The sequence below is a fragment of the Neophocaena asiaeorientalis genome, unplaced genomic scaffold (assembly GCF_003031525.2).
Source record: "Neophocaena asiaeorientalis asiaeorientalis breed wild unplaced genomic scaffold, Neophocaena_asiaeorientalis_V1.1 scaffold203, whole genome shotgun sequence".
NCBI classification, from domain to species: domain Eukaryota; kingdom Metazoa; phylum Chordata; class Mammalia; order Artiodactyla; family Phocoenidae; genus Neophocaena; species Neophocaena asiaeorientalis.
The window spans coordinates 1,326,550-1,347,594 of NW_020172776.1; the positions used below are offsets into that span (position 1 = coordinate 1,326,550).

At 38.1% G+C, this 21,045-nt stretch overlaps 1 protein-coding gene across 2 annotated transcripts in view; it reads right to left on the bottom strand.

The window, feature by feature from the left end:
• Positions 1–5,190: 5,190 nt before the first annotated feature.
• SLC16A10 (solute carrier family 16 member 10) overlaps positions 5,191–21,045 on the bottom strand; it is a 133,407-nt gene continuing 117,552 nt past the window's right edge. The window contains exons 5-7 of one of the 2 annotated variants that reach the window (XR_003002693.1): positions 11,586–11,814; positions 7,419–9,247; positions 5,191–5,981 (exon numbers count right to left, since the gene is read on the bottom strand). Coding sequence is in view for 1 of the 2 variants with exons in the window: in XM_024740948.1 (XP_024596716.1) it covers positions 9,015–9,247; positions 11,586–11,814 (462 nt within the window). In the remaining variant the exon portion in view is untranslated. Of the gene's footprint in view, positions 5,982–6,627; positions 9,248–11,585; positions 11,815–21,045 lie in introns of those variants that run through there. The other variant, XM_024740948.1, reaches the window with a different exon arrangement.

Below are 21,045 nucleotides of genomic sequence, written 5' to 3' on the forward strand. Positions count from 1 at the left end.
TTATACTAGGAGATAGTTTAAATATCCAAGCTCTCTCTCAGTAATACTGCAGGGTTCAGTTTGTCATAGCTATAACTTTCAGGCTAAAATAAACTCGTAGGAGAACAAAATGCAAATTTATCAAGCATTGGGCAATGCCTTTATAAGCTTACATTTCTCAAACCACAATATTTTAACAATTACATGAGAAGTTATTACTAAAGGGATATTTCATCCCTTTAGTTTTTTTTTAAATTTTTTTAAAATTTTAAATTTAGGTTTTTTAAAAATTTTTATTGGAGTATAGTTGATTTACGATGTTGTGTTAGTTTCTGCTGTACAGCAAAGTAAATCAGTTATACGTATACATATATCCACTCTTTTTTTTTAGACTCTTTTCCCATATAGGTCATTACAGAGTATTGAGTTCCCTGTGCTGTACAGTAGGTCCTTATTAGTTATCTATTTTATATATAGTGTGATATGTCAATCCCAATCTCCCAATTTATCTTCCCCCTGTAACTTCAGATTAACAAGTCCCCGTTCTCCCTTCCACATACAACTAATGTTAACAGTAGAATGGAATTATCATTAGTTAACAGAGAATCCAGTACGCTCCAGTAGATTCTAAATGTCTGGTTTTCCTAATTAGGAAAACGATAGTGTGTATTATTTTCCTAATGTATATTTTTAAAATCTTCACAAAATAGAGTTAAGGCAAAGTCTATAAAGACAGCAAGGTTAAATAAAAACCTGTGGTCCCCACTTCCTGTGAATACTACTTACAGGTGCATTAGGATTCAGAGACCCACGTGGAATTTGGGGTAGAGTTTTAGGTGCGTGTCACACAGTCAGCCACGACCATGATGCTGAGAGCCCTTGATAATCATAGGTCTGAGATTTGCTGACACTGACCCAGACACAGTCCTTTCTAATTTCTTTATGTTAAATCTGAAAGATGAACAGTGATACTTTGTGTCATTTTTTTAAAAAAGTAACTCATTGTCCAAGTTTTAAGATTGATGACTCCCAAAACTCTAATCTTAGCCTGAAAAATAGCTTAAAATATCTACTTAAACAAGCTCAATAGAAAACTATTTTGTATATATAGCTATATGTATAATAAAATATACATAACATTTTTTTCATATACCCTCCGAGTCACAGAATACTTTGAATAGCTAACTATGCTAGAAACATTGACCAGGGATTTTTCTTTAAAGGCATTATGTTGGGGGGCTGTGTTCATCATTAAGTTTTCATTTGGTGATCATTTTTGACTTTCATACTGAACGCCTTCTGTGTTAACAAAAATTGCATACCTCTAAGTAGATTTTGAACTTAGTAATTGTTTTATAGGAGGTTTTTCTCCTCATATATACAAAATGCAACATGCATAATACTGCTAGATCTACACATTTCTTATTGACATATATATTTAAAAAGAAAAAAATAATTTTGCAAGGAATATGAAATTTAGCACCAATCTTGATCTGATCTTTCTCTGGTAGGAAAAAAAGGCACCAAATACAGTCAGTTCATAGCCTCAGGTCAAAATACAGCACTCTTGATAACAAACCCTGGGTCCCTGAAATAATATTCCAATATAGGCTAAATTACAAAAGATATGTTGACCCATTACTGTCTAGCATTTTAGAACATACTATAGAAGATTACATTTGGTGAAGATAACAGTAGAAAAGGTTTATGTGTTTACACACATATTTAACAAATGGACTCTTCTAATAACTGACAGATACTGAAAAGTATTATCTGATGAAGAATAAAAATCATATATCAGAGGCTCCAAAATAGTGTCACAGATATGATTTGATTTCTAAATGTTGTTTTATATTGATAGTGATATCACATACATGCTTAGTGACATTCAACTCCAAAATATTCTTACAGCACCCATATAGAAAGGCTAGAAACATCTTTAGATTGGGAACTTGTGGGTTAACTCCTACACTATTGCCACACTCAATGGTAGCATTTTCGATAACTCCAGCAAGACAAAAATTCATTGCCACGGTCCCTGTTCCACTAGGAAAGGGGTGCCTCTTACAGGAGTTGTTTAACATGTAAGCTGTAAGGTTAAAGCACAGCATACAATCTTTTGTCAGTGATCATCCATCTTCCTGCCAAAGAAAACAGATGAAAACGACCTCATCATCAAGCTGCCAGTGTAATTTGAAAAGCCACTGGTGAAGCATATTAGTAAGTGTTCATTATTATATATAGATTATAAATTTCTTCACTTTTTTCCTTTTTCAGATTGTCCACAGGCCACAATAGTTAATACTCCATTTTTGTTCCTTTTAAATCCATTTATCAGAGAAAGACACTTAAATTTTATCGATATTTCGACCCCCTTAACATCTTGTATTCCCTTGCCTTTTAATCCCAGAATCACCATTAACTCACTGACAAGGCAAGAATTAAGCTGGATTTTTAGTCAGACACTGAAAGCTGAGGTAGGTGGACTGCCATCATCAAGTGAGTGTCATGAGCACTTAGAAAGGTTTTATTTCATTCCCACTGTCTTTCCAACATACTAATAAAAGATTGAAAGCTTGCTTCATAAGTGAGGTAGCCTCCTATTTTATATCTGTCAAAAAAAATAGTACCATGGAGAATTTCCTTGAATGTATACAGGCCAAGATGATTAATGTTTACTTTAAAAAAAATTAATAATTTTTTTTTTTTGGCCGTGCCAGGCGGCATGTGCAATCTTAGTTTCCTGACCAGGGATCGAACCCACGCCCCCTGCATTGGTGTGCAGAGTCTTAACCACCGGACCGCCAGGGGAGTCCCCCAAAATTAATTTTTAAAAGGACAAGCTAAATAGACTACTATGTCCCAAATATCAAGGCTTGGGTGATTCAAAGATGTGACAGTGAATTGTTTCATGGGTCATAAGGAGTTATCTGATAAAATCCGTATTTATCAGGAATTATGATTCTAAGTTATGTGCAGGTTTCATATTTAGCTATGGGCATTTGGCCCTTTATTCTTGAAAACTGTAGCCTATCACTTGTAGTATATTTATAAAACAAAGCATTAGTCTCTGCCAACAAATAAAGTGATAAAATATGGCTGCGGCTATCCCATTACAGTGAACCTGGGAGCTGTGTGTGCCTGTTCTCCACCTTATTATTCTTTGCTCCTTTTTTGCCAGCTACAATGAAGTTTTCAGTTAGAAATTTCCCACAGAGTTTTAAATACTTATATAAATTATTCACATATTTAAAAACTACGGACTTCATTAGCTTATACTTTTCACTTGTATCTCTAGACTCTGGGAAGTTACTCTTAATACCATTCACTGTAAAGTGTAACCCAGCCTAAGGCAGGTTCATTAGGAACTGCATCCCAGAGGCCCACTACATTCTAAGGCATCCTCCATGATGTGCTTTCAGGACTATGATTTAGCAAAACTTTAATGGAATATGAAAATCAAAGTTAAAAAGTGAGCTCTCTGAAAATATTTATATTAAGAACTTGACAGTCTTTTCTCTCAAAGTATTTACCTTAAACATTTAAAGTTTTATATGTTAGCACAAAAGATGACAATTATATGAAACTTATTACCCCTCCCAGTTTTAATCATGTAATTAAAATTTTTTTCGGTGTATCATTAGAACTCTAAGTTGAAAGTTAAGAGCAAGCCATTCTCCAGGTTACACAAAATTGGATGGAGTTCCATCCTCTGAAATCATAGGGACTGGTAAGCAGTGCAGCTAAGCAACCAGTAGCACTAAGCAAGGATATTAATGGACTTTTCAGCAGGTTTTTGAAGGATGTGGGGAAGTAAAGGGAAAAATGATAAAGATAATATAAAAAGAGGCATACTAAAGGGTCTGAAAGTTTACCATCACCAGGAAGTCCTCAGAGGCACCCATGCTATAGCTTGCCTACCTCAAATCTCATACCACATTTTCTATTCAGTCTTATTTAACATCAAGAGTTATCTGGACATGGGACAGCTTACAAATAACAATAGCACAAATTAGAATGTTCTTAAGTGCAGTTAAAAGGAGTATAATTACCGGAAGTAAACATGTTTACTTTACAACCAAGTGTACATTGACTTTAAAAGTGGGAAGTTGAAGCTAATAGAATTATTTTTTTTTCCATACTTGGGCAGAGCCCATGGGTCTGCAAACATGTATAAACAGATAATGCATGATCATGAAATGCAAATGAAGTCCTGTTTCTATTTATGAATAGAATTTGAAGCTTAATGCAAGCACTATGCAGTTTTCAGTGTAAATTACACATCTTGTAGTAGGGCTATAGATGAAGCATTACAACCGTGATCAAAGAGATTTATAAATTTTGAATATAGTATCAATAATCTGGGTGGTTTATTATTACTTAAATGGATGCATCCCAGCAATGTCTACTGCAATAAAATTTAACCAGAATGTTTCTGTAAGATCCTTGGGCATCTGTTACAATACCCAATCCAGCCTTTCTGTAAAGTTGCTCCTCTTCTTATGCTATTGTTGGCCTCAAATGCCAGAACCTTTTGAGTTCGCTTAGTCCTATCAGAATTAGGAGGATGAGATGAGAAAGTAGAGTTCTGTATCTATTCCTTTTTGGGGGTGGGGAGTGGGCAAGGAATAGCAACTTTATTCAGAAAGCCAGCCAAACAAGAAGATGGTGGACTCGTGTCCCAAGAACCATTGAGCCTGAGTTAGAATTCAGGCTTCTTTTATACTAAAAGGGGAGGGAGTAAAGTCAAACATTTCCTGGTTCTGTTCAGCCTCCGGAGGGGATGTGTTAATTTCTTCCTCCCTGCAGTCATTCACTGGTGGGCCTGGTCAGGATGTTTCCTGTGAGCTAAACAAAGGTATTTTATTTTTATTTTTTTTACAAAAAACTTTTATTGTATTTACAAAAAACTTGTATTATAACATTGTGTGAATTTCTGCTGTACAGCAAAGTGACAGTTTGTATCTATTCTTTTAAACAAGTGTCTTGGATTGAACAAAAAAAAATGTAGGCCCATCAGGTCACTTTACTGCAATAGTAACACTCTGTTCAGAAATTAGAAAGGATTTACTTTGAAAGATTTACTTTACTTTGAAATATTAAAGTAATATTTCTTGGTCTAAAACAAATCTTTGTGAATATTAATATTTTTTATTTTCTTAGTATATATTTTAGATGTTTATAACTATTTGTATCAAACATATTACTAAATATGCATTTTATAGAATTTAGCATCTTACCTTTCATACTTTTTAACTTTATATTATTACAGCACAGAACTCCCCATAAGAGTCTATGTTAGTGGAGCCTTTTCAGTGTTGTAGATCCTGTTTGATTCATTCCATTAGACTGAAAACTAACATATGTATAATATTATACACAAACACAATATTCTGAGATCTAAGTTTTATTATAAGTACTTGTCATGTTGCTCTTTTATCATGGAAAATAAGCAAGATCAAGTCTTTGAGTTTCAGATTATTACTTTTCTTCCCCTAAAATCAGCAACATTTTGAAAGGAAAAACATTTTGGAGGTCTTTACAAAATAAATTTTCTATTTTAGATCTAGTCTTTCTGTAAAATTGGGAGGTAGTCAGGAGTTTGTGCTGAAACTGTAGGAAAAATAAAAATAATGGCAGGTTCGATGATTGTACTTAGTTGTATGGTTTTGCTAATTTCAAAAGCACTGATAATAATGAGGAAATAATGTTTTATATAACTGGGCATGAATAAATGAAGAAACTAATAATGTATTACATTATCATTTCTAAGTCATTTTGTAAAAGCTTAAATAAAATAAGAACATCAAAGGGCAGCATGGTCAAACTATAGATTTTTTTTTTTAATGCAACAGAACCTTCCAAAAAACAAATTATCTAAGTCCCCTGAATATGAAATGTGGAAGAATCGGAAGTAGGTAAGTTGCAGAGTGTCTCCAAGATCAAAATTATTTAAAGTTCTGTTAGAAATAAATTCCATATTTAGTATTTACACTTTGAACCTTCAAGGAGAGAAAGTAGAGTTCTGTATCTATTCCTTTTTGGGGGTGGGGAGTGGGCAAGGAATAGCAACTTTATTCAGAAAGCCAGCCAAACAAGAAGATGGTGGACTCGTGTCCCAAGAACCATTGAGCCTGAGTTAGAATTCAGGCTTCTTTTATACTAAAAGGGGAGGGAGTAAAGTCAAACATTTCCTGGTTCTGTTCAGCCTCCGGAGGGGATGTGTTAATTTCTTCCTCCCTGCAGTCATTCACTGGTGGGCCTGGTCAGGATGTTTCCTGTGAGCTAAACAAAGGTATTTTATTTTTATTTTTTTTACAAAAAACTTTTATTGTATTTACAAAAAACTTGTATTATAACATTGTGTGAATTTCTGCTGTACAGCAAAGTGACAGTTTGTATCTATTCTTTTAAACAAGTGTCTTGGATTGAACAAAAAAAAATGTAGGCCCATCAGGTCACTTTACTGCAATAGTAACACTCTGTTCAGAAATTAGAAAGGATTTACTTTGAAAGATTTACTTTACTTTGAAATATTAAAGTAATATTTCTTGGTCTAAAACAAATCTTTGTGAATATTAATATTTTTTATTTTCTTAGTATATATTTTAGATGTTTATAACTATTTGTATCAAACATATTACTAAATATGCATTTTATAGAATTTAGCATCTTACCTTTCATACTTTTTAACTTTATATTATTACAGCACAGAACTCCCCATAAGAGTCTATGTTAGTGGAGCCTTTTCAGTGTTGTAGATCCTGTTTGATTCATTCCATTAGACTGAAAACTAACATATGTATAATATTATACACAAACACAATATTCTGAGATCTAAGTTTTATTATAAGTACTTGTCATGTTGCTCTTTTATCATGGAAAATAAGCAAGATCAAGTCTTTGAGTTTCAGATTATTACTTTTCTTCCCCTAAAATCAGCAACATTTTGAAAGGAAAAACATTTTGGAGGTCTTTACAAAATAAATTTTCTATTTTAGATCTAGTCTTTCTGTAAAATTGGGAGGTAGTCAGGAGTTTGTGCTGAAACTGTAGGAAAAATAAAAATAATGGCAGGTTCGATGATTGTACTTAGTTGTATGGTTTTGCTAATTTCAAAAGCACTGATAATAATGAGGAAATAATGTTTTATATAACTGGGCATGAATAAATGAAGAAACTAATAATGTATTACATTATCATTTCTAAGTCATTTTGTAAAAGCTTAAATAAAATAAGAACATCAAAGGGCAGCATGGTCAAACTATAGATTTTTTTTTTTAATGCAACAGAACCTTCCAAAAAACAAATTATCTAAGTCCCCTGAATATGAAATGTGGAAGAATCGGAAGTAGGTAAGTTGCAGAGTGTCTCCAAGATCAAAATTATTTAAAGTTCTGTTAGAAATAAATTCCATATTTAGTATTTACACTTTGAACCTTCAAGGTTGCAGATGAGAAAGCTGATACTAAAAGGAAAAGTTATTGGGTTTTCTAGATGTTTAATTAACAGCCTCACTTTGCTCCTCCCCCTGCCTGCCCTCCTTTCCCATCAACAATTGCAAATCCATATGCTTTCCAGGCATCTCCATCCTCAGCTAGAGACAGGAATGGAAGGACTTTGCCTTTCACAAATGATCGAAGCTGAAAAGAGAAGTAGGGAGATAATAGGTTTCATTTCTCTCAGCACAGAGACTTTACAAACAGGTGAATCCTGGAGGTGCTTTATAAAAACAGCATTTTCCCAGGTGAACAAGCTACATTTGAGGAAGATCTAAAATACATATGTATTTAGGATTTAAATATGCTTTGCACATTATTAACTTAAAGACCTAAATAAGAAAGAAAAATGTACTAAAATATAATTTCAGGGACGTGTTCTGATGTTTTTTAGATGAATATGGGTCACGTCATGACTTCGGTTTTAATTTTAAGTCTTTAGAACTCAAATAGCCTTCTTATATTTTGTCTGTGTATAAAAATATTTTTTAAAATACAGGCAATGTTAAAGGGGAACACAATAGGATAAGTACATATGAACGCAAATTTTTGTCAGAAAGTTTTACCAATTTGAGCAATTCTTTTATCAGAAATAGATATTTTCTTCACAAAGATGTTTTTTTCCCATTTGTGCCTAAAACTGCAACTTGATGACATGCACTAGGACCTGATATTTAAACAAAGTCTTACTGAGCAACAAATCAGAAGTCAGAAAAATTCTAAGTTAAAATGCCAGAATATCTTTCAATTCTTCTATTTCACTTTATTGTTACAATTTAAACAAATTCAGAAATCTGGGGTGTTTCTGGCTACTTGAGTAAAACACACTGCAAATCCAAAGGGGAAAAATGTAAATGGAAGAAATGTCTGATTTCTGAACTGTTCTGCCCTTATGAACATGATCCTGTTCATCTCACACCTTGATTCTGAACACCTTGTCAGTACCTGCTCCAAGAAGGTCCCTTGACACTGGAGCAAGTCAGAATAACTTACTTTCAAAGCTTATTTAAGAGCAGGCGAGCAATTTTAACATAGACTTGAGATTTAAGTAGATCTGATATTATCTAGAATCCAGGCTTAAATTTTGTTTCCAAACAGCAGAAGAAATTAAAACAAAGATACCAAAACTAAAAACGCCAAGTGAGACAACAAACAATATTTCCGGTCCTAACCAAACTGCAACCCTTTCAATACAGCTTGAGGTATTTTTAAATATTTGTATAAGCTAAATAGCGCTCACAGTTTCTGAAGTTACTTTTTACTGAGATAGCTTCATATTCTCATAATATTTGACTTTCAGACAGGTTTTCTTGTACATGAAATTGAGTCTGAGTCTCCGGCCTCAGACTCATGGAAATATTGGACAGCTTTCAGTGGCAGAAAATGATTCTTGTAGTAATAAGGTTCTATTTCCCAATTATTGTGCTATTCCTAGGATGTGATTAAAAAAATAAGAAATTTGCAATTCATATAAAAGGAAAACTTGCTTAAACTTCTAAAAGCAAGTCCAGTCTGGTGGAGGTATATAAGACATTATTAAATAACAGAGTCAGATTCCTTCTTAAAGATTCCAGATGAGCTTGACAACAGAGAGTTCTGGTTCTCCAACATTTTCTCCATCTTTTCTCCTCCAGTGGTTTTATTGATCTCTCTTTGCTTCTTACTATGGATCCATGGGATAAAACAAAGGACAGCACCTCCAATAAGGGGAGGGATTCCAGCGAGGTAGAATGCCACATCATAGGAGCCCAGCTTGTCACGGAGTAACCCTGGGAAGGGAAAAAACTGTCACCAAGAGAGAACAAGTATGGCTCTTGGGGTCTCAGATTAGTCACTCTGGTGGCCTACTGCCAACCTAGTATCTTCATCTCAGCAGGATAGCTCAAACATCTCAGATATCAGACATTTTTAAGGAAATGGGTCTGAAATATAAACCTTTTCTGATATGAGGAAGGAAAAGATCTCATTTCTTCAATCTTGTTGCAAGTCTGTGACAGGCCTTTGAGTTTTCCTACCAAGATATTACACGGAAAAAATATTTTCAACCAAGCTTTGGCTTTCTCAAAACCCTTCAGGGGCCGTTTGGGATATTCTGACACATGGTGTAAAGGTCCTGTTTTAGCTGAAGGTGGACGGACCGTCAAGCTGAAACTTCTCTCATACACACAGACCTCAAAATGTCTACGTTTTAAACCTTTCTTGGGCCTGTTTATGAAATAACATGAAACTACTTAAAAGTATAATCCAAAATCATGAAAAATTATAAATCTAAGAGTCAGGATGAAAAAACTAGGTTGTTAAATACATTTTGGAAAGAAACTAAGGTTTGTCAGCACATGGGAGGAAAATATAAGAATATATGTGTGGTGCTCTAATAGATCCTAGGGCTCTGCTTCTAAAAACTGTCAGAATACTCCTTATTTCTAATTTCTCTAACCAAATCCAGATTTTAAAAGTTATCTTAGTGTTTTAAACTTTTACTATATAACCTAAGTTATCTGAAATGTTCTAGGAACACATTGTACTGAATATCTGACTCTGCTAAGTAAACAGCTGAGGATTTGTTCAGGTAAGTACCAACATCAAAAAAAAAAAAAGGAAAAAGGTGTATGGTCATTCCAAATAGAAACCTAAAATATACAACATATCTAAATATATGCTTTTCCTATCCCCTGAATCAGAACATTCCACATATAACTGAACCTTTCATCCTTATGAACATAAATTAATATGTTTGGTTGTAATACTATGATCCCTCAGAACCTCCTGCTGTTCTTCTGCCTGCTTTGAAAGTTTCCTGTTAACTCCTTCATTCTTGATCTGTTATAGTCACTTCTAGTAGCAAACACCGTTTCTACGAAAGTGCTGCTTGTAATTTGCTGTGGACTTGGAAACCCTAACAAACTAAGCTTGTAAGATGTAAAAATAGTGTATTACCTGGGGGAGAGGGGAAGGACTGGAGGGTTTTCCCTAAAAAGAGACTGTGATCTTGGGAACTTATCTTTTATTTGGTCTGTTCAGTAGTGGTTCTGCTTGCTTGAGACACGACTAGATTCCCGACTGGCAAATTTGGTGATATGTATGGTTCTGAATATGAGAATGAATTGAACTGAACTTTCACTGAGCCACTCAGATACCAGACACAGATGACAGTACATACATTTAAATTTTATAATAATTTTATCAAATCTTATAATTTTATCAAATCTTATAATAATTTACAGTGGCACCCAACTAATACTGAACGTGAAACATCTTTATACTATCATTCAGAAGATTTCTAAAGGTGAAATTCACATAACATAAAATTAACCATTTTAATGGCATTTAGTATACTAACAATGTTGTACAACCACCACCTACCTCTCTCTAGTTCCAAAATATTTTCATCACACCAAAAGAAAACTCCACACCCATTATGCAGTTACTCCCTAATCTCCCTTCCCTCCATCCCCTGGCAACCACCAATCTGTTCTCTGTCTCTATGGATTTACCTATTCTGGATATTTCACAGAAACAGAATCATATGATATGGGACCTTTTGTATTTGGCTTCTTTCATTTAGCACGTGTTTGAGGTTCATCTGCCTGGTAGCATGTATCAGTACAGCACTTCATTCCTTTTTATGGCTGAATAATACTCCGCTGTATGGATATACCACATTTTGTTTATCCATTCATCTGCTGACGGACACTTGGGTTGTTTCTACTAACTGTTATTTTTCATTAACTACTTTTCAGGGGGCTATGATCTGTTACACAAAGCATACATATTTAGAAATCTTTCAGAATCTTCACCTCTTCCTAAAAAGAAATCACACTGCTATTCCTCCAAAACACATACTAAGTGAAATACAGGAACTCTGAAAGCTCAAAGTCCAGAACCTAACTGCTATACATTTCACTGAGAGTTTTAGATATCAGTAAGAGTAAGAGGACTCATCGGCAAATTTTTCCAACATGCCATCTACAGCTGGTCTTATTAAAAATGTTATAGATAAGGCACATACAAAGCAAGACACCAGAAACCAATAAATAATAATATATTTAACATATAAGTGAGACTTAGGACCTATAGTAGAAAATGCTATGAATTAATATAATTTACCTGCAATGGGTGGGCCCACAGTCATGGGTATAGACATGAATCCGAGTAGAAATCCAATTGCTTGTGAGACATCCTGGGCACCAACTAACTCAAAGGCAATGGGGGCCATAATGGAAATGAAGCATCCATCGAAGAGACCCATGATGAGACAGACAGCAATGAGGGCCCCAAAGAGGCTGCACAGGGGAATCATCATGGACATCAGACCAATGAAGAAAAAGGACAGGACCTAGGACAGACACCACAATGTCAACTCTGCTCTCGGGAAAAGTGAACATCACTATTACTGAGCAACAGGCTTAGGACTTTTAAGTGGTTACTGGTCAGTCACCTCCTCAGCCCAGTTTGCCTTGATTTTATATACATAATCAACTCCCATAATCATCTCCCCCAAGTTCCCCTAGCACTTTCTCAATATTTCCATTAAGGGACAAGAAGAAAGTAAGGATTTTTTTTTAATAAATTTATTTTTATTTATTTTATTTTTGGCTGCATTGGGTCTTCACTGCTGCACGGGCTTTCTCTAGTTGCAGCGAGCGGGGGCTACTCTTCATTGCGGAGCGTGGGCTTCTCATGCAGTGGCTTCTTTTGTTGCAGAGCATGGGCTCTAGGCACGCGGGCTTCAGTAGTTGTGGCATGCAGGCTCAGTAGTTGTGGCACACGGGCTCAGCTGCTCCATGGCATGTGGGATCTTCCCGGACCAGGGCTCGAACCTGTGTCCCCTGCATTGGCAGGCGGATTCTTAACCACTGCACCACCAGGGAAGCCCAAAAGTAAGGATTTTTATATACTTACTTTTCTTTCCAGGCTGAAAGCTCTTTGAGATCAGAATCTGTACAAAAGTCATCTTTGAACTACATGTTATAAGGTTTAAGGATCTTGTACCTGGGCACTGCTCAATACATATTTGTTCTTTGAATATCAGCTCAAATTCACTCATCAAACATGATTTAAAATTTTTACCCTTGAAATTATATGCACTTTACTGGTATTAGTCCTCTGCATAATGAAAATATGCCAGCCAGATCCGTCCTTCACATCACAGAGCTTCCAGTTTGGAGAATACAGAGATGTAAGTTTTAGATATTTAAATAATCAATTTAGAATATAGTGCCTGCTAATATTCCAGACATGGTGAGCATAGGTAGATCAAGTGAGAGAGATTAAAATAAGTAACTATGATTTGATATTCTATAAATGTGTACTGAATTTTGATTATTCAAATTCCAATGAAATTTTGACTGTCAGAGGAAATATATGATGCATAACATGCAGTGACAACAGTGAACACGTTCTGCTATAACATCCTAAGAACTAATTTATATAATCCAGTTTTGTTTACAGTGTAAATCAATGACGATTATTGCCAGAGAATATTTTCAAACATTGTCTTTTGATGCTAAGTCATAGATATACCCTATTTAAGCACCCCAGAGTTAAGGCTGAGAAATATTTTGCACCACAGAACACTTTCATTTTGGCGTTAGAGTAATTAATAGAATCCAACACTTGATTTTCCCTGCCATTTGGTAGCTACTGTGCTATGTTCTGTGTACGGTGCTATGTGAATAACACCTGGTTCCTACCCTTGGGTTGTGGGGAGATGACCATGTAAATAAATAAATGCACATGAAGTGTTCTAGATGTTGCTGTTGTTGTATATTCAAAGTATGGTGGGTACAAAAAAGGAAGGAGTGGCCAATTCAATAGCTTTTTTAGGCAAAGAACTAATTAAAATTGGATCATTCACTCATTAGTGGAAGAAATGTTTTAAAAAGAATCAGCTTTTTAAAAAAGTATTCATATAATAGCAACTATTATTTATTTAATGTTTATGAAATGCCAGGCATTTTTCTAAGGACTTCAGATCGTGATTCTCATAACAGTTTTATGAGATGGGTACTAATGTTTTCCCCGTTTTACAGATGAAGAGAATGATGCTGGGAGGTTTAGTAACCCTGGATGGAGCCAGCCTGGAACCCATGGTCTGCCTGGGCAGTAGGTAGCAGGGAACGGTGGAACAATTTCTAGAGGGTACCCTCCGATGACAGTGGGGCTGGGGAGGAAGGGAGAGGCCACATAAAGCAGCCATCTGGATCACCGTCTTCATCTGCTCTGTTTTTCCCAGGACCCACTAGGCACGTCTATGGCATACCAAGCTTGATTGCATGCCTCAGGGCAGCCCCTCACAACCTTAGTGCACATCAAGATCACCTGAGGAACAGGGATCTGGGAACGGTGATTTTCACAAGCTCCCCAGGTGACTTTGACACAAGTTGTCCACTGACCCCACAATAAGAAACACACTGTTGAAAAAGGTTTTAAACTCCAAGGTGGTTGCTTTTTGACAGCAACATATTATATAGCTGAATCAATTTTTCTTCTTCATTATTAAAATATAGCTTTATGGTAGAATTATAATTAGTTTAAGACTCTGAGTTGGCTATTTGAAAAATAAGTCTGGCACTTCACATTTTCTAAAGAACATAATCTCCCATTCTGATATTCTATGTTCTACTTGAACATCTTTTTCTCCAATCCAATTTCCCTCAAAGCATAAGCATAATTTCTTAGTGGTGGGTAATTACTGGGTTTGCAGCCTATAGATTTTAAAGAACTAATAAGGCTCAGAGGGACAGACCGGGTTCTAACTCTCTGTGACCTTGATAAAAAGACTCCCTGATGCTGCCCATCTACACAAAAAGAGATTTAAAGCTAAATCAGAATGTAGAAAGTGGGTTGAAACTAGCAAGTAAGTAAAGATTTGAGTTATTTTTATTGAAAAACTAATAAAGACAAATCCTAATATTATTAATTAGATACATTTTTACTCTATCTACAAACACAAAAGAAGATAAATACTTGAATCTTAGAAAGGTATCTATCATTACAAATTCCAGAGAACCTGGAGTAAAATGTTAGGACATCACGGGGCCAGATGGAATGGGTTTAACTGGTAAAGCCACATACCAAATATTCCCAACCACACAACTGTAATTCTACTAGGTAAGCTTTCAATGTGCTTCCTATTCTTTTACTGTTTTGTTCAGAACAAATCTCTTCCAAGGTAAGACAACCAGAGTGACTGTTGAAAGCTTAGCCCAAAGTCATTTTTGCTCAATAAACAAATGTTTTCTTGGACCAATTTATGTAACACGAGACCGAGGCACTTATGTTAGTTATCCTGATCTTTCTATCCATTTTTGGCCCCTTCAACTTTTTGTTCTTTGGTCAGTTTTGTAAGAAATCATATAAGAGGGGCTTCCCTGGTGGTGCAGTGGTTAAGAATCCGCCTGCCAATGCAGGGGACACGGGTTCAAGCCCTGGTCCGAGAACATCCCACATGCCGCGGAGCAACTAAGCCCATGTGCCACAACTACCAAGCCTGCACTCCACAGCCCATGAGCCACACCTACTGAGCGCAAGTGCCACAACTACTGCAGCCCACCCACCTAGAGGCCGTGCTCTGCAACGAGAAGACACCGCAATGAGAAGCCTGCGCACTGCAACAAAGAGTAGCCCCCACTCGCCGCAACTAGAGAAAGCCTGTGGGCAGCAACGAAGACCCAACACAGCCCAAAATTAATTAATTAATTAATTGTTTTAAAAAAGGATTGCTAGTGTATAGATACACAATGGATTTTGTAAAAATAGAAATCATATAAGAGTTTCAAATTTATTATTATATATTTTGAGCATATTACTTCTTAATACTTTACCTGACTGCAAGTTCTCCTTTTCTCAATTCAAATTATGTTAATTTATATTCTTTTTCAAATATTTAAAACTGTTAAATTTTAATAACAATTGTTAAATAAAAATTATTAGTTGTTATTTAAAAGTAAAATTTCTTGGTTTTTCTTTAAGAATTGAATTTATAGAAATTTACACATTTATTCTTTAGCATTTCTCAGAAAATACCTAGCTACTTCTGCCTTATTTGTAGCTATAGTAGTGAGAAACACTGCTCTTTCTCAGCAGATGTAACTACCCCAAATGTAGCTAAATTAGGAGGTAAGCAGGCCAAGCTGGTGAGGACATACATATTCCCCACATGCAGGGACATCTGAGCCACAAGCAGCACAGGCCAAGGTTTATTTAACACACTGCGTGTAGGAGGTTCATCACTTCCCCAAACATCTACTGATCTATAGATACTAGGCCCCAGTTTGAAAGGTGAATAAATTTAGTGTTACATACAATCTTTTTTTCCGCCCCAAACGCAGTAGCTCTGGTTAGATTTAAATAAGAGATTCAAAGGTTCCTAATCCTCTTATAGGCTCTGGCACTGACATTTAATAAGGCATTGACTGTTGAGATGTCTTCCTTGCTTTTGTTTCTTAAAACCATACAAGGAAATATCTCCTGTCATAATTTAACAGGCTCTAGAAGAATAACCCCCGCTTAAGTTAGTTTATGTACCTAAGAACAAACAAACCAAAAAAATGGGGGTTTTTTTGCTATTACCGTTCCCATTTCTGTCACAAAGAGAGCATTTTTCGAGAACTGTCAAGGGAAGTTTTGCTCAGGAATCTAAGTATATGACTGAAGAGGAAAAATGAGCTTCACCTGAATAACAGAAGGCACTTTCAGAGGCGGGCACACAATTGGCCACAGTTAGAATCAAGGGTTGCTCCTATAAATTTATTCACTATGAAGTTTCCAGACTTTCAGAGCCTCTGGCTAGGAACCCAGTAGTTGGCAGCAGAGATCTGCAGGTCCATCACACTAAAGGGAAGTGTTTAGGGCACAGCCAAGTGGCTGGCTTCTTCTAAAGCACACAGTTCTCTGGAAGTGCTTCACAGGGAGTCTGTTCAACTTTCCCCACGGCACGTGAGTACCACCATTTCTGCCTGGAGGGGGAACTGGCCCCAGTGCCACAGCCCAGGCAAGAACAGAGAATCTCAGGCTGGGGAACTACTAAATATTTGGATGCCATTTGGGAAATAGTTTATGTTTGGTAAAGCATGTACCTTTATCCCAATGTTTCTTCAGGAAAACATAAAATGCTAAAAGGGAACAAAAAGCAACAACAACAGCAACAACAAAAAAAAGAAAACTGGACAACGCTGATCAGTTCATTCTACTTCAACCAGAAAAGGAAGCTTACACAGGAAGTTGGATCCAAAAGTGATTAATTTTTCTAAATTACAAAAAAAGTTTCTGAATTTCAAAAGTAACTCATGAATACATTCTTGAAAAATTTCAAACCTTAGAAAAATATATAAAGTAATATATGAAACTCTCCCTTCAAGCCCCTCCCACCCTCAACCCATTCCCACTTTCCTCGTCAGGAATAACCGCTCAACAATTTGGTGAGCCTCCTAGACCTTTTCTGTGTACACACATGTTGTTTGGGTTTGTCTGCTTTACATACATGGATATGACGTCCACACTTCAGTATGTCCATGGCACAGAGAAATCTGACACGATGGGAAAGTGATCTAAACCCAAAGTTTTTGATTCTGTCATTAGAGTTACAACTTCCAAACCTTTGAAAAACACTTTCACACTTTTACAACAGTTACATATTAAACACACAAATCTGCAGGAATTTAATGGTGACTAGAAAAACAGGTCTGTGAAGTTAAGAAAGATGGCTGAGAAGATACCAGGACATAGCCTTTCCTCTCCTAATAAAGTACTCCAGGAACCCTTGCAAAGATTTTCTTTAACCATCATTATTCATCATTAATGCAGTTTGGTCATCTCTTTGCTCGGCATTTAGAATTGTTAGGCTGAAAATACCTGGAACCCAGGACCCTGATGGAAGTTTAAATTCAGAACTCTTAAGCAGAAGTGTAAGATATATTCCCAAACTCTGTTACCTATAAGCAAAGATCCCCAAATCAGGATAACCAAGGTCTCCTTCTTGATACCTGTTCCAAACCAGGATCTGCCTCAGTATTTAACAGAATACTAAAACAATAAAAGCAAGGATCTATTAATGATCCACTCTGGGCTGGCACTTTAAATAAGCTGTCACTGGGACTTCCCTGGTGGCACAGTGGTTAAGAATCTGCCTGCCAGCACAGGGGATACGGGTTCGACCCCTGGTCTGGGAAGATCCCACATGCTGTGGAGCAACTAAGCCTGTGCGCCACAACTACTCGAGCCTGCGCTCTAGAGCCCGTGAGCCACACCTACTGAGCCCGCGAGCCACACTTACTGAGCCCGCAAGCCACAACTACCGAAGCCCGTGTGCCTAGAGCCCGTGCTCCACAACAAGAGAAGCCACCGCAATGAGAAGCCTGCGCACCACAACGAAGAGTAGCCCCCACTCGCCGCAACTAGAGAAAGTCTGTGTACAGCAACGAAGACCCAACAGCCAAAAATAAATAAAATAAAATGAATAAATTTATATAAATAAATAAATAAGCAAGCAAGCTGTCACCATGAGTCCTCACACAGCCCTCTGCCGGATCTAGAGACAAGTCATATTACACTCCAGAGCCTGTGCTTTTCTACTCTGCGGCCTCCCAAACCCAAGATGACTGTGCCCCAAAAGTAGAACATGTGGGAGGCTGTGAAGTGTGTTCTGGGCCCGGAGGCTACTCAAAACCCGTGTGATGGGGACAAAGAGGGAGGGGAACTGCCATGGCCCCACCAGGCTGAGCTGTAACAGACGAAAGCAAGGAACAGGCACGTCTGAGAAAACACAGCACCAACAAAAGGCAGGAGAGGAAGATAAGCAGCAGAAGCCTTCCAACCCTTAAAGGCCGCCAAAGGGCGGACAGCCAGGCAGGGAGACAGGGAGAGAAGGAAGAATAAGCAAACAGGCAGAGCTGGAGTTGGTCGCAGCAGAGAAGAAAGAGCCAAGAATCAAAACCCACACTGAATGTTTGGGAGTTGGGGCAGGGAAGCCAGGAAAAAGGAGAGACAGAGCGGGGTGGTGAGCCCAGCCGCCTGTGTGGGGCAGGCCTGCGTTGGCCCCTGTGCTGTCAGTGGCTCCCAGCAGCACAGGACACACTGAAGGCTGCCTTTCTCCTCCACGGGCCTCCTCGGGCTGGACTGCAGTCATCTCGCCTGTGACTCAGCCCGCACTACCAGGTGCTACACACGCTGCACATTTGGATGAAAAAAATCAGATGCGACCTAAAAGAAGCCAGGCTGTGACTAACCTTTCATCCAAAACGAAATTACTGATTCTTAACGCACTGCCGTGTAACTGCAGACCAAACATGGGACAAGCTAGGAAAGGCTATATTTTCTTTCATAAATCACATGAAATACTAACGTATGTGCCCCCAGTATGTTGTAAGTGACCCGACTGCCCTGCCTGTAGGGGGAAACTTTCTAAAGTTATAGTTGTTCCGGAGTAAAGTGCTGATGTATAAAACATACCATGACTTCATCCATCACAGCACCTTAGTCTGGGCCCCAATCGCCTCGACCCGGGACACTGTATTGGCCTCCTAACTGGTCTCCCTCTCTCCAGCACTCCTGCTTCCCTCCCAGTAATACAGCCTCCACACATAGAGCGACCACAGCGACTAAAATGTAAAATCACGTCATTCCCCAACAAAGACCTACTATACTTCAAGTAAAATGTCTGCATCAGGGATTTCAAGGCCCTGTTTAATCTGGGCCCTCCTCTTCCCAACCTCTTCCCAGGCCACTCTCCCTGTCTTCTTGAGTTCCCATTCACTCCCAGCTTTCTCCTGCCTCAAGTCTTGCTCCAGGAACTCAGGGACCACGTCTGTCTTGTTTGTATCACCCCTACCAGGGTCTGGGCTGGTGCTTGGGGCACAATGGGCACTCCTCCTTTATTTTAATAAATGAAAGGAAGCCAAAAGTCTGTAATACAACCAATTTCCATTAGAGGGCTCCCTTGACACTTGAGAACAAGACAATGATCTGCTAAGTGTTCGACAGGGATATCCACAGTTGGGTATTAATAAAAGGGGGAATGATCCTAACACAGTGAATATTTTAAAAAGTAGCACTCTACTAGCTGTCTGCACTTCCTTCTAGCCGTGTGACCAGACTCCTTCCTGCAGCTCTCTGCCTGGCCCTATACACAAACACCCACAGTGAGGTAGCTTCTCTGTTCTTCCGTGTTGGCATCCGTAAGTGGAAACAGCGACAGTACCTTCCTCGAAGGGCTGGGCAAGGAGGAAAGAAGATAATGTACGTACAGCATTCAGTTCATCGTCTGGCACACGGAAGTGCTCAGTAAATGGGGATGGCTATTATTTCAAATCAATTAAAGGCAATTTATCTGTAATAAATGTCTTTTCCAACCATGTCCTTCGCCCAAGTTCTACCTTTCCTTCAAGGCCCTGCTCAGATACTGCCCCTTATCTCTACAGTGAACGGACGTGCTCAATCCCCAGTCCCAAGCCCCCATTTTGTCTCTCCTTTACCTTCCTTCCACAGCCAAGCCCTTGACAAAGTTGCCTGTATTTCCATTTAATCAGCTGATCATGATCAGTCTTTTGCACCTGTCACTCCACTGAAACTCCCCTCTGTTGCTAAATCCAGTGAAAACCTATTAGTCTTTAACGTGCCTGCCCTCTCACTAGTTACTGACACCGCTGACCACTCCTGCCCCTGGAAACACTATGTGCCTCGCTTTTTTCCTACCAGGCTGGCCACTCCCTTTAGAGCGTGTCCCCTGCACACGCTCTACTCACCTCATACAAGCCCACGAATGCCGAAGTCCCACAGGTCTCCTAGCCACGCTCTCCCACGAGCTCCAAACTCAACTTGGCTTTCCCACAAGCACTACAAACTTAACATGGCAAAAACAAACTCATCATCTTACTCTGTTCTACTGAATTACTGATCTTGATAAAACAGCAAAACCTTCCACTGTTACCTGAGCCACAAATCTCAGACCCAGCTTAGGCGGCTCCACTGAATTCTCATTTCCTGTATCCCTGTTTTACTCCTTGTTTGATCCCAACATCTCTGCCCTGGTTCCTCCTGCCTAGACTATTTCAATATTCTCCAACTAGTCCCTGTGCCTCCGCTTTTTAAAAAAAATAATAACAATAGCTTTATTGAAATATAAATTCACATACCAAAGAATTCACCCACCCATTTAAAGTGCACAGTTCACCGCGGGTTTTAGTTTAACAACAAGATTGTACAACCATCACTACTGCCTAGTTTTAGGATATTTACAACACCCCAAAAGAAACCCCGTACCCAGGAGCAGTCACTCCCCATACCCTCCTTCCCCCAGCCACTAGCGACCACTAGGCTGCACTCTCTGTGTCAGGATCCACCTATTCTGGACACTTCATATAAAGGGAACCACATGATATGTGGCCTTTTGTGACTGTATGAACTCTCGCCCTTCCTCCTCTGTATTCCACCCTTCACAGTCACTAGGTTAAGCTTTATAAAATACAACTCATGTCGGGCTTCCCTGGTGGTGCAGTGGTTGAGAGTCCGCCTGCCGATGCAGGGGACACGGGTTCATGCCCTGGTCCGGGAAGATCCCACATGCCGC